The 13,935-nt window shown below is 53.2% G+C and overlaps 1 protein-coding gene across 1 annotated transcript in view; it reads left to right on the top strand.

Annotated features, from left to right (window-relative positions):
• The window catches only part of TMEM132E (transmembrane protein 132E), a 108,924-nt gene extending 100,144 nt beyond the window's left edge, over positions 1–8,780 (top strand). Inside the window, exons 7-9 of the mRNA XM_066636151.1 lie at positions 715–994; positions 3,477–3,668; positions 6,357–8,780. Coding sequence (XP_066492248.1) covers positions 715–994; positions 3,477–3,668; positions 6,357–7,391 — 1,507 coding nt within the window. The 3' untranslated portion in view covers positions 7,392–8,780. The remainder of the gene's footprint in view (positions 1–714; positions 995–3,476; positions 3,669–6,356) is intronic.
• The last annotated feature ends 5,155 nt before the right edge of the window (positions 8,781–13,935 follow it).

The following is a 13,935-nucleotide window of genomic DNA, read 5'->3' as shown; positions in this document are numbered from 1 at the left end:
GTTTGCTAGAGAGAGGGCTTGACACCTGTCAAGAGAAGTGCTGGACACATCTGTTGGTAAAAACCGCAATGGCCATTGGAAAGCCAGCTATGCCTCTGCTTCTGAAGATTCCCACAATCGCCCCCCCCATTTTTTAAGCCTGCATATGGGGGGGGGGGAGGCAGATTCCAGGGAGGAACCCTTCCTTTCTCATTGACTTGAGTACAGTTTGTTGAGGCATTAATGTGAACATTTGCAATCTGGAGATCGTGACTGGAGGAGATCTCTGGCAATTTGTGCACCTTCTGGAGGGTGGCGAAAGGTCAGTGTTTATTCCCTTGGTCATGGTCTGTTAATGAGCTACGGGGGCTGGGGGGCTGGGCTGTGCCTGCTGTTTTCCCTATTCTTGCTTGACTGCATATTCAGATGAATGGAAATGCTACCAATGAAGGGAATCTCCTTCTGGGGAAGAACTGGCGCTCAATGAGAGAGGCCTTGCTTTGCCTTGCTTTCAGAAGGCCTCAGGTTTGATTCCTGACAGCGTCTCTAGGTAGGGCTGGGTCACCCCACCTGGAAACCCCAGAGAGCCACAGCTACTCAGGGTGGATAGCGCTGCGCACAGGTGAACGCAGGATGCATTCCGCAGAAGGCAACTTCTGACCGGCAGGCCGACCTCTCTGCTTGGTCCGGTGCTGAAATGCAACCCAAACGCTTCGGTTCCTCTTCTGCCCACAGGTCAGTTCGGGAGAGTGAGGATGATGAGGAGGAGGAGGAGCGGCGGCAGAGCCGGGGCTGCACCCTCCAGTACCAGCATGCCACCCTGCAAGTTTTCACCCAGTTCCACACCACCTCCTCGGAGGGCACAGACCAGGTGGTCACCATGCTGGGCCCTGAGTGGATGGTGGAGGTCACAGACCTGGTCAGTGACTTCATGAAGGTGGATGACCCCCGGGTGGCGCATGTGGTGAGCAGGAACATCCTGGCAGGACGGGAGCCTGGCACCACCCTCTTTAAGGTAAGCGCCAAGCAGCTGGAGACAGGAAGGCACGTCGCTTTGCAGCCGAACGGCAGTAGTTGCAGGGGAGGAGTGATGGCTAGGAAAGGGGACTCCACACTTACCCTTCTTGCCCCTGACAGTCTTGATGAGCCCCCTTTGATGCAGAGGTTTCAAGGACACTTTGCACATGCCCAGAGGCCCTTTAATTCACAGTTGAGCAGAAAGTTCTCTCCGATTTTGAGAAACTTGTGGGGGAGAAGGGGGTCCAAGCTGCCCCCTGGCTCACCTCATTCTACTTCCCCTTGATTTCCTTGTGGTGTTTAATCTGCTGGTGGGAACAGCAGCAGTGCTTTTCCTCCCAGCTGGCAGTTGCACAATTCCTCTGGCAATGGGGAAGACCTGTGGGGAAGAAATATCAGCCTCTTGCCAAGAGAAGGACAAGTGAAGCCCCATTTTGCTCTCCTGAAAAATTATTGGAATGCTCTTTCCATTTCACTGCTTGTGAAAGGGGCAGGGGATGGGCTAAGGAGGGCCGGAGTTAAATTGCCATGGGCACCATGTCTTGGGGAGTGCCTTTTGGAGGCCTTCTGAGGCCTGGGCAGCCTTGGAAGGCCTCAGAAGGCCTGCTGGAGGCCTTAGAAAGGCATTTCTGGTTATCGCTAAAACAAGTGCCTTTCTCAGGAATCTGGCATGCCTTCTGAGGTCCAAGTAGGCATCCTTGTGCCACAGACCACCTCCTGAACATTCCCAGGGGGTATTCTGGGCATCTGGTACGGGGGGGGGGGCTGTCAAAAGATTTTTTGTCCCCAGGTGCCACGGGGGTGGGATTTCAGCCCGACCTTTTCAACTTCCCTCTGTTAAAAAGAGCTTTTAAGCGGTGTGTCATATTGATCAAGGAAGAGCAATAGCCCCTTTTCATTCCAGCACAGCCTCTTTTCCGGTGGCTGTTTGCCGTTTCTGTCTTGGGGTGGTGAGCCCCTTTGGGACATCATTTCATTTCTTTTGCTACATAAATCGCTTTGTGAGCGTTCTGTGTTGAAAAGCAACACGTCAATATTTATCACAATCATGCCTCAGGCATTCCAAGGCGGGAACTTTGCACTGAATAGTTGTTGCCTCAAATGGACCTTTATACAAAATTGGGTTCAGAACTGGTTCTTAAAGGTTGCAAAAGATGTTTTCCATGTGCCGGAAGTGTGACTTCCTTGCATGTAGTAAAATAGCAGCTCAGGCTGAAGATTATTTTGGAAGTCTTCTCCCTGACAATAATCCCTCCTTGGCAAACTGTTTTCTGTATGAAGGGAGTTCTTTTTGTCTGGAGGATCAGTCATTCATATGAACCCTCTGCCCGCAGCCTAAAGTGGTTCAGTCCTGCTGCCAGCTGACCATCCCAGTGAGAACCAGGCTGCAACTTCTGGGCTTTCTTGCCTTTGAATGCATTCCCTTCCCCCTCCCATTTGCATTTCCATCTCGGCATTGAGTCTGTGCCAGGCATCTCAAAGGACAATTAGTTCCAGGCCTTGGCATCGCATTGCCTTCCTAAGCAAAATTCCCAGGCTCCCAGATGCTGTCTTGAGAGATCCAAGCAGCTCAAGGTCGGCCTGTCTTCCCCAGGCAAAATGTGCTTTGGGGAATGCTATTGGGGGGGGCAACAGTGGGTGTTGCTGTGCAGATTGGCTCATTAAGTGCCTGAAGCCTGGATCTCGGGAGATGGAGAGAGACTTTGTGTGGCTGGAGACCTCAGCAGGATGTTTTTAATCAAGGCTTTTCAGCCAGGAAACCCCACCACACATTGCAGTTTTGGGCCTTTTTTGGGGGGGCTCAAATGTATATTGTGCTTTCAAAAAACTCATTGTTTGTGTATGCCGTTAACCCAAATTTAATGTTGGAAAAAAGGTGACCCCAATAAATTGTGGCAGCAGCATAAATTTGCACGACTGCCTTCCTGTGCTGCCTTCTGGATCGTGTTTCTTGGTGTTGTCAGGAGGGACAGAAATCCAGGCTCCCAGTTCCCCGTTCAGTTCTTGATCCTTCCGTTCAGCCTCATTCCTCTCTCTTTTCCAGCTCCTGGGAAGGGTTCTTTGCCATCATGCCTTGCATGTGACCGACTGGATACTGTCAGAAACAGGATCCTGAACTATCTAAATCTGATCCAGCAATAGTAGACAAATGGGTGGAGGGTCAGCGATGGGTAAATGGAACCTCCAGGTTCAGAGGAGGTCTACCTCACAGTACCAGATGCTGAGGGCAAACAAGAGGGGAGGGCTGTGGCCTTCATGCCCTGTCCGTGAGCTTTCCGCCCCCCATGGCTGGTCACTGTGCGTGTAAGACTGTGGACTAGGTGGGCTTGAGGTGTGATGAAGCAAGGCTCAGAGCCCCTCCCCATCTGTAACCAGAACTGCTGATGTCTCTTGTGCATGAACGTAAATCTGATCGATTGTGTGCACCCTTGCACTGAATGCTCTTCACCCAGTTGGGGCATGTGGTTTTTCTCCCACAGGTGGTGTCTCCACTCATGGAGGCTGTCCTTGGAGAGACCCTGGTGACGGTGACAGATGAGAAGGTCAACATTGTTGAGATGAAGGCCCAGGTGGTCTCCAACCTCTCCCTCTCCCTGCACCCCAGCCCTGGGAGCAGCCACACTATCATCGCCAAGACCACGGCCCAGCAGACCCTCAACTTCTCCAAGCAGGTAACTGTGGGAAGCCAGTGCTGGTGGCAGGTTCTCTTGGCATCAGGGCAGTCCAAATCCCCCTTTTGACTGTAGTGTGAGGAACGGAGGCTTTAACTTGATTTCATTCTGAACAAGCTTGTCTTGCTTGAGCTTCAAGGTTTGTTTGTTGAATCAGCTGAGATTTTAAGCAGCGAGAGAGCAACTGCTCTATGGTTGGTGGAGAGTTTGGTCTGAAGTATATGAGACTGAGTGGGTGTGAGGAGACTTTGTCCTCATTCTAATCTGGGTACTTGCTTCAGAAGAGGTTATGTCTCTGTGGTTCAGAAGAGGTTATGTTATGTGAAGAGGTCTGGGGAAATTGCTCTTGGTGAGCTTGGAAGTGATGTGATGGCTTAAGTGCTTGGTGAATGATAGCTTAAGTTAGTTTTAGGAATTGTGGTGTTTGTTATTTTAAAATAAGCAAACCTGTATTGTCTCCTTAGCTTTTTATGTAGCCTTGAGTGGCATAGCTAGGGGGTGCAAAGCACTAAGTTTGCAGGGAGCCTCACCGCAGCATGCAAGAGACCCCTTCCCCTCCCCTTCAGAGCTATTTTGAGAGAGCAAAATAGAGGCAAACACCCCTGTTTTACTCCCCCCCCCCCAGTCCAGAATGGCTTGAAAGGAGAAGGGCCACTTGCACACTGTGGTGAGACTTCCTGCAAAACTCAGTGCTTTGCTATGCTACTGGTAGCCACAATGTTCAAGAACAGGGTGCACTCAATTGCTATCGCTGCCAACCTTGTGTCAAGACTAAATAGCCCTTCAAACCAAAGAGGGCATCTAGTCACCTTTAAATTTTCTCAGGGTGCTCCGAACCCAAGGTTTTCACAACCCCAGTGGGCCCTTCGGCAACCCCAGTTGCGCCTTTGCCTGTTCTTACGCTATTAAATGGTAACAATTCTTCTGATTCATTTTAGAATGTAAGGTTAAGGTTACATATGAGTAGAAAGGCAGTCCAGTACTGCAGAAGGTACGTACAGGGCACATATAGGGTCCATCTCATCCAGCTCCCTGCATCTCATAGTAGACCATGACGTGCCTCAGGGAACACACAAGACAACAGTGTACCTGCATCCTGGTGCCACTCCCTGGCAACTGGCATTCAGAGACAGCCTACTTCTAAAAGCAGGAGGTTGCATATGCCCATCCTGACCTGTAACCTGCGACGGACTTTTCCTCCATAAATCTGCCCAACCTCCTTTTAAGGGCATCTAGGCCAAGTGCCATCACGTCATCCTGTGGCAGGGAGCTCCACGGATTAATTACATGCCGGGTAAAGAAATATTTCCTTTTCTTTGTCCTCGCTCCCCTGCCAGTCAATTTTAGTGGACGCCCCCCTGATTCTGTTGTTGTGCGAAAGTGAAAAGAGCACCGCTCTATCTACTCTATCCAGACCCCTTTTCTAGACTGAAGAGCCCCAAATGTTGTCGGCTTCCCTCCTAAGTGAGGTGCCCCAGCCCAGTCATCATTTTGGTTGCTCTCTTCTGCACCTTTCCCAGTTCCACTGTATGGTTTTGGAGATGTGGCAGCCATAGCCTCCACATGTGGCCTCACCATCGATTTGTACAACGGCATTATAATATTGGCCACTTTATTCTTGTAGGGTCCCTGCCCTGGAGGGGCCTGGAGCAGGCTTGTTCCTCCCCAGGGAGGCCTCAGATTGGCTGAAGGGGAGGGGGTTCCAGCACCCTTGTCCTCCTCCCTAGCAGAGCTGCCACACCTGGCCTAGGAGCAGGAGCTGTTGACCTCACAGCTCCCTGCTTCACACTGACTGCCTCTCATCCCTGGCCTCCCTGTTTTATGGAGCAAGCCCGCCCCCTTTGGCCCCGCCCCTTCCTCCAGGTGGGGCAGAAAAGGCCTTTCCTGTTCCTGGCTTGTTTCCTGCAATGAACCTTGTTTGCCCTGCCAGCCCCCTCTGGCTGGTTGGGGTGAGCCAACCTGCTTTGCCCCCTTCAAGGGCAGGGAAGCCTCCCCTCCCTGGGCACGGGGTGCCTGCTCCCGGGTAAGTCGGGGGTCAGGGCATCTGGGAGGGGCCCCGACAATTCTCAATGCCCTCCAGCATGGAATTGGCCATTCTAACAGCTGTTCTGTGGAGTCTTTGGCACAAAACCTCAAGTACCCTTGAGGACCTCTGGGAATACCACTTTGGCTGCTGCAGGACTTCCAGCAGAGCCAGGATGGAATGCAAGTTCAGTGGGAGCCCTGGGTGGATTGACAGTGCCCCGGGAGGGTGTGAGAACCTGGCAGAGGCCTGGGTACATCCACCCTTTGATACCACCACTGGCCATCAATCGTACAGTAACTAAATTTCAGCATGTGGAGCTGAGTCAACCGCCCTTCTTGCCCTGTCTCTGCAGCCCTTCCCTTCCTCCCTTGTCTTCCTTGCTTCTGTATTTAGATTGTAAGCTCCTTGGGGAAGGGAACTGTCTTCCCCCCTGTATTGAGCACCGTGTGTCTTAATGGCACCCCAGTAGTCATGAACAACATTTCCACGCCAGGGTGTTATGACCAGCTGTGTACCAAGTGCCCATCACAAGAAAGGAGGCATTTGGAAACCGGGTGTCTGGATTCACTAACAGAAAGCTTCAAAGCCAGGGACACCAAAGGCCACATGGGGGGGGGGCTGTGAAAGTTTGAGCAGCGCCTGATAGCCTTTTTCTTGTTTAGGAAGCCCTGCTGAGTCTCTGGGTCTGCTACAGCGATGGTACGACGGCCCCCCTCTCCTTGTACGACCCGAAGGACTACACGCTGGTGGTGAGCAGCCAGGACAAGGCGGTGGTGTCAGTGGTGCCAGACCGGGCATTTCCACTGGTGGTGGCCGAGGGGGAGGGGTTTGGCGAGCTGGTGAAGGCCGAGCTGATGATCTGCGAGAGCTGCCAGAAGACCAAGCGCAAGAGTGTGCTGGCCACGGCTCTGGCCGGCGTCCGAGTGCACTTCAGCTCCGAGGAGGAGCCCACGTACGACTATGAGCCTGTGCAAACCGCCAGCCGGCCTGGGCGGGAGAAGGGGACTCCAGGCACCACGCCACGGGTGGAGGGCGAGTGGCACCTGGCGCCCAGCCAGGAGAGTCGTGTGCCCAGCGCCATCCTCCCCACTGAAGACTTTCCCACCATCCCCACAGGCTACGTGCAGGTCCCCCGGGGCCTGACGGACCTGGAGATCGGCATGTATGCCCTCCTGGGGGTCTTCTGCTTAGCCATCCTCGTCTTCCTCATCAACTGCATCGTCTTTGTCCTCAAGTATCGTCACAAGCGGATTCCGCCGGAGGGCCAGACCAACATGGACCACTCTCACCACTGGGTCTTCCTGGGCAATGGGCAGCCCTTGCGGGCTCAGAACGACCTCTCCCCCCAGCCCGAGAACCCGGGCAACCCACTGGAGAGTGTCCAGACCTGCTGTCACGGCGACCCTCACAGCAGCGGCTCCTCGCAGACCAGCGTGCAGAGCCAGGTGCACGGGCGGGGGGACGGCTCCTCGGGGGGCTCCACCAGGGACCAGAGCGAGGACCCGCTCAACTCGCCCACCTCCAAGCGCAAGCGGGTGAAGTTCACCACCTTTGCCACCATGCCCTCGGAGGAGCTGGCCTACAACTCCATCCCCATTGCAGACGAGGAGGACCTGGAGTGGGTCTGCCAGGACATGGGTCTCCAGGACCCCGAGGAGTTGCACAGCTACATCCACAGGATCAAGGAGATGGCATAGTGGGTGGACCCCGGAAGGGGGGACGCTGTGCAGGGCCCTTCTTCTGGGCTTGGAGCCAATAGAGCTGCTTGTCTCCCTCCAGCATTGGGTGGGCTCCTCTCTGAGCCTACCCTTCATGGACACATCCACCGGCAGTCCCGGTCATGTTCAGGGGGAAGTAGGAAGTTGCCCCATTGCATGGGGCAAGTCCTTTGGCTTGGAGGGAGTGGCCTCTTTGGACAGCAGCCATATTCTGGCTGCGTGAGGCCTTGTGGCTCTCAAGGGGACTTGGCCACAGCTGGCCAGCCGGTGCTTGCGCAAGCAGCCAGAGCCAAGTGTTGAAAGGGGGAGAACGGGACCATCCGGGCAGGTGAGAGGAAAGGATGGTCCAAACCACCCTGTGGAATTACCCGGAATGTGGACTGGTGGCTGGGGGAATGTGGGCCTTTCCTCCCCAGCATCCACTGTTGCCTTTGCCGCCCTTTTGAAAGGCGACCCTTCCACCTCTCGGCGTTTCTGTTCTTGCACAATAAATGTTGATGGACAAACAACATCATTCAGGGATTCTGCCCAGCCTGGTGGGACCCTTGTGGACCAGCACTGCCAGGGCCTGGGAGGGGAGAGGACCCAAACCGCCTTCTCCAGGCTGCCATCACTGACCAAGCAAGGCCGTTTAATAAACTCACTGTTGTAACTTCGGGGGTGGGGGGGTGGGGGCTGTGCGTCTGTGTGATTACAAGCAGCACCTGCCCTCTCTAGTGCCTGCACAGCTTTGCCCATACTCTGGGTCCCAATGCCCTCCATTTGCCCAATATGCATCCTAGAGGTCAGAGCTGATGGGACTGAGTGTGAGGATCAAAGGCCAGGAAGGGGGCAGTGGAGCCCTGTCCAGAGCGCAGGTGGATTTACAGCCCCTGGAAGGGACCAGCTAGTTGGAAGAGCAGCGGGTCACCTCCTGAAAGAGGGTCAGGTTTCCCCTTCCCTGCCCTCCTTCTTCAGTTTTTACATGTAATCTGGTTGGGAGGAAGACCAGATAGAGCAGCCCCCCTCCCTGGCCAGCAGGTCCCTGGCCTTCCCATTCATCAGTGCCTCCACTCCACCCCCCCATGTGTGAGAGAACACATCTTCCATGTGAAGAAGGAAATGGGGCCTGCTCCTCCTCTGTGAACTCTCCCCCACTCCCCTTTTGTTGGCTGAGATGCTCCAGTGTCAATGAATGGGGGGGGGGAGTGCACTGCACAGAACGGGGCTGGCTCAAGAGAAACCAACTGCAGACCCAGAGAATGAATGGCGGGTAAAATCATCAAAAGGGGGTGTGGGGACCAAAGGCCACGTGTGGTTCTGGGTGTGTGTATGAGGAGGGCTGGATTTCACATTTTGATTAAAAAAACACCCAGCCCAGTCTTTGGCTGTGGGATTCACGGCTCTCTCTCTTTTCTGTCTCCTGCTGTATTTGATCTGCTTGCTCCTCACCCTGAGAATGATTCTCAGTATTGACAGTAGATGAGAGCGCCCATTTGGTCATTGGGGGAGGTTCTGAGTGGGATTCCGTCCTTGGCCATTTGGGCAGAACATGCGCGTGTGCCAGACCTTGCAGTGCTCGTTCATTCTTCCTGACTCACCAGTGCAAGTTTCAGTTCGTTGGGAGAGTCATCTCAAGTGGTTTCACGGGAGGCAGCAGGCAAGGCTGTCAGGGCAGCAACTGACTCACGTTCACCCAGTGGTGGCCGCATTACAGGGGAAAGGCGGGGCAAATTTTGCCTAAATAAATAAATAAGTGCATGCAGGTCTTCTCAGCCCTGCTCACTGTGCTGAAGAGCGGGACGGGGCCGGGTGATATGTGAGTCGAGGTGGGTTCTGCCAACTGACAGGCAATCTCTTCCTCGGCACTTGTCCACCTCTGTGTCTGTCCCATGTTCATTTTTAATAGAGAGAGACAAATGGAGAGGGGAGAGATGGACCTTGCAAAGGCCAGAATCTGGATGGCACCCGGATCTCAGCTGACCATAGTTTTTGGAGACTTGATAGTCTTGACGCTTTGGCTGAGCACTTATTTGGAGGAGGAATTTGCAACCTGTGTGATGAGCCTTGAGGAATGATGCACCAGAGGCAAGCAGGAAACCCCCCCCCCCCCCCCCGAACCCCTATAAAGTATCAGGGCTGGGTTTGGGGAGAAGGTCTGTCTTAAAAAAAAAAAGTTGAGGATGATGTCAGGGCTCATTGGCAGCCATTTAGTGCCAATTTAACCCCTGAACTCCCACCTATGCTGGATCCTCTCTAGGACCTTTCCTTCCCACCCACATCCCTGGCTGTTAGATCTGATGGTGGTGGTGGCAGCAGTGAGAGGAGGGCTTCCTCGTCCTCTGCCAGGTGCTGGTGGACCTAGAAATATAGCTTTCCCAAGGTCTACTGACATTGCAGTGACCTTGGGAAGCTACATTTCTACCTGTACCTGATATGAAGACGGGCTGTTTGTGTGTGTGTGTGTGTGTGTGTGTGTGATGGGAGGGAGGGGCTCAGTGGCTCACTGGTAAGGTTGTGTCTGCAGTGATGTCATTGGGGGCATGAGGGAGTCCTACTGTAATTGGCTCACAAAAATCAACTTTATTCCAAGTTGGGGGCGGGGAATAATTTGGTTTTTTGAGTCCAATTGTGAGCCTAATGGGTCAGCTCAACACAACAGTATCCAAAACTTTCCATCCCTAAATCAAACTGCCTTCCTTAGAAAAGGAGCCAATTCTCCCTGGAAGGTTTGTGCTGGGAGGGAAACTTCAGTATCCAGGCTAGATCCCTTCTGTCCAAGCCACGTGGGAAGGTTGGCCTTCTGCAAAATGCTTGCATTTTCACCCAGACGTCTCTTTGGTAAGGTTGCTTGTGGCAGTGACTGAGCCCCAAGTGGTTTCCTCCCATCTCACTGTGCCCATTGTGAGGAACTCCTGGAGCCAGCAGACATTTGCACACAGCCCCTTTGGAGTTTTCCTGGCGCCTGAGTTCTAATCTCTGTGGTAGATCCATTTTGGAACACAATTCTGAAAAGGGCCCCTCTTTCAGACATGGCTTGTGTCACTGCAGGTCGGCCCTGACGCCCTTGCTGTGCCCATCCACCAAACTGCCGCTGCATTCATGCTTCTGAGGCACAGCTGAAAAGGACAGTCTGGCCTAGATCCACTTTATCTAAGGATGTTCAGATTAGCACCCGCAACGGGGAGATCAGGATCCTCCAACTTGCTGTCAGAGCTGCCAAACAATTCCACAAACAAGACAGTTGACTTGCTGTGTCTTATCCCGGGGACATCGGAAAGCAGGACGAAAAGTGGCATTGCTTTTGATCACCTTGGGGGAGGGGGAGACTGCAGTGGATGGCACACCTCCCAGTCTCAGCAGCTTGCCACGCAAAGAACCAGCAGTGCCAAAGTCGTTCTCTTCAGAGCCCCAGAAACAAAATCCAAACAGACACTGGATTAAACTATATCCGTGTTTGAGTGCAAAGGATTGATTTGCCGGCACAAATTAGGAAAATGCTGACATTCTAAATTAGCATCTATATCCATTTTCACATTTGTGTCTCTCCTCCAAAGAGTGTATTAGCAGCATCAATGGCTCTGGCCTCATCATCCCAGCAAGCCAGAGAGCTGGTGACTGGTCAGTATCCCCAGTGAGCTTCATGGCTGAGCTGAGATGTGGCCCCAGCACCCCAAAACAGCCCCCACAGGCCGAGTCTTATCAGCATCACACCAGAGCCCTGCAAGGTCTGTTGATGTTGGGGCCACTGCATGAAGCAGATGTATCAGTTCAGAACTGATGAAAAGAAAAATGTCAAGCAGAACCAATGTTGCATCGTTCACCACCAGAAGGTGTGGGCTGGCTAGCTAGAGGGGGTGCAAAGCACAAAGTTATGCAGGGATCCTCACCGCAGTGTGCAAGCAGCTCCTCCCCTCTGGAGCCAAGCATAGGCCTCTGTTTTGCTCTTCTTCCCAGAATGGCTCCAAAGGGAAGTGGGAGGGGCCCCTTGCACACCCGTGAGGCTCCCTGCAAAACTTTGTGCTTTGCACCCCCTCAAGCTATGCCGCTGGCAGATCACTGGTGTAGGTACCTTTCCAAGGAGAAGCTCATGGGCAAGCAGCCTTTCGTCTCCCCGTTGGACATGGTGGTGAAATGAAGTCTCCAATTGTTCCGGTAGGTCATGGGATGAGCCTGGAAAGGTGAGCACAGCCACCTGGGGAGGGTGTTGCCTGCATACCCTGCCCCTCAGTTTCTGGGTGACATGTTTTGGAAGCAAGAGGCACCACTAGATGGATCTTGGCTCTGACCCAGTAGAGAAGTTCTTATGTGACCACTTTTACACTCTTAGCAGCTGCGCACTGAAGAAACTTGGGCAGTCCTCCAAGGAGCCTGAGCAACAGCTGGCTGTCCTTCCCAGGTCATCATACAGCAGCAACAAAACCACCTGGTATTTTGCTCTGTCCTCACACAGCAGGTGAGCTGGCAAACCTGTACATGGACTGCAGGTGGGAGCTTGTGTGATGGGATGCTTTGGCCTCTAAAACATTCCCTGCACCTGGAAAGCTAGTGTGTCAGGGAAAGGGTTCTAGCCTAGCTCTTTTCTAGACATACTGGCTTTCTATTTGCAGGGAATATCATTTTCCTGGAGACGGTTCCATTACGTGAGGTTGCAATCTGAAGCCCAGATTGGCCCAGACCCATTTTTAGGGCAACTCACCTGCTGCTTGTGTGAACAAGGCCCAAACCTGCAATAGTCCCAGTGCAGCCAAGTAGCTAATGAAAAGCCCTGCAGGTAAAGTAATACAGTCTCATTTCCTTTATGAGACTGACATGGCATTCAATTAACATATATGAATACTGATAGCAAACACAAAAGCAAGAGTGGCACTGAATAAAAGGATTGCAAGAAGATGCTCTAGTGCATGGTGCACCCCCTGTGGGTTGTCAGTGAGTCCAAGTGGCGAGGTCGATGCTTCCATGATGTGAGGAGGCACAGAGAGCCACAAGCCCTGTTAGAAGTACGGCTGCTAAAGTGCCTCCAGAAGTGGGATTTTCCCAAACTCCACCTTATCTCAGAGACAGGTGCCTTTAACTCTACTCCAGTCACACAACCAGCAACTGTTACCCTGCACATTCCTGATCTTGTCTGATCTCGGAAGCTAAGCAGGGTCAGGCCTGGTTAGTACTTGGATGGGAGACTGCCTGGGAATAACGGGTGCTGTAGGCAGGCTTCTACCATAGTCTTTCGAGACTGACGGTTGCCAACCAGTTCACACCTGCTTGTTTTCCTCAACCTTCTGTTCATCAGCCAGCTGAAGTGTGAACTGACACCACTGAAAAGTGACATGTTGAGATGACACGAGGATCCAGAGAACTCTCTCTCTCTCTCTCTCTGTCCATTGTCTACTGTGTGTGATGGCTGGCTGCCATGTGTCTGCCCCCCTTGAGCTGACACCGCCAAGGGAGGCATGTGTACATACCAGCCTTCTGCATCTGCTTGTGGCCCATGTCTGAAGGCAACGGGCTGGCTTATGGATGCACCAGACATCCTTCTAATTATCAGACTCAAAGCACAAACAATGGCAAAGTGTTTTGGTAACTTACCTGCACTGTTTTAATTCATTAATCCTCTCAGGGCCACATACGATACACTCCCAGGTATATGTGAAATGGCTGAAAACCTGTTTATAAAACATCAAGAGTTTTTGTGACTAAGGTATCAAGACTTTCCTGCCCCCAGACTCATCTCTGCCATCACTATGGGGACAACAATCTCCATACAGCAGGGGTCAGCACCTTACAGCCTGCGGGCTGGATCTGGCCTGCCTCCAAGATCATCTGGCCTACACAGAGCTTTGGAGCCATTCCCTGTGGGGGGAGCAAAACGGGGGAGGAGGGAGGGGGAAAGCCGTATGGCTCCATTTTTCTCCCCCTGCCGGGAATGGCTCCGAAGGGAGGGGCTGCTTGCCCACCCGCTGAGCCTCCCCGCCGGACTGGCTGCTCTGCCCCCCTCCAGCTACGCCAGCGGGGAGGGGTGTCAATTTTAAAAATTAAAGACATGCCACACCTGGAAATGTAAGAAGCACATCATCGCAACAGAGGATTACTGTACGTATGCTCTGATGCCACTACCTGCAAGGTCCACAACAGGGACCCAGAGAATGTCCAGGTCTCTCACTCTCCCTATACAGAAAGCAACTGGTCTGGCCTTTGCTGCTCAGCAGCGCCACCCAGACTGTGGCTAGAAATGGTATTTCAGCTCAATGGCTCAGCTGACTTGGGAGCCTACGGGGGCTGGTGGCCTGTGTTGCCCTTGCTTCAGGCTTGCTTCATCAGCGTGAACACCTTGTTACTACAGCAGCCATTCAGGCTTCTGTGCCCTGCCCTCCCCCGTGAGGCACAGTCAGTAGGCTTGAACCAGGAAGTCTCATGGGAGGACTGGAGGGGGCACGAACTCTGCGTCCCTGAGCCTCTCAGGGTGGCAGACCGGCTGTTCTGAGCCTTGCAATATCTTGCAGGTCACCCCTGCTGCCACCAGTGTCTTGGGGCTGTTGGAGGAAAT

The sequence above is a fragment of the Tiliqua scincoides genome, chromosome 8 (assembly GCF_035046505.1).
Source record: "Tiliqua scincoides isolate rTilSci1 chromosome 8, rTilSci1.hap2, whole genome shotgun sequence".
NCBI lineage: Eukaryota > Metazoa > Chordata > Lepidosauria > Squamata > Scincidae > Tiliqua > Tiliqua scincoides.
The sequence above is the reverse complement of the archived record's forward strand: the minus strand, read 5'-3'. Positions and strand labels throughout refer to the sequence as shown.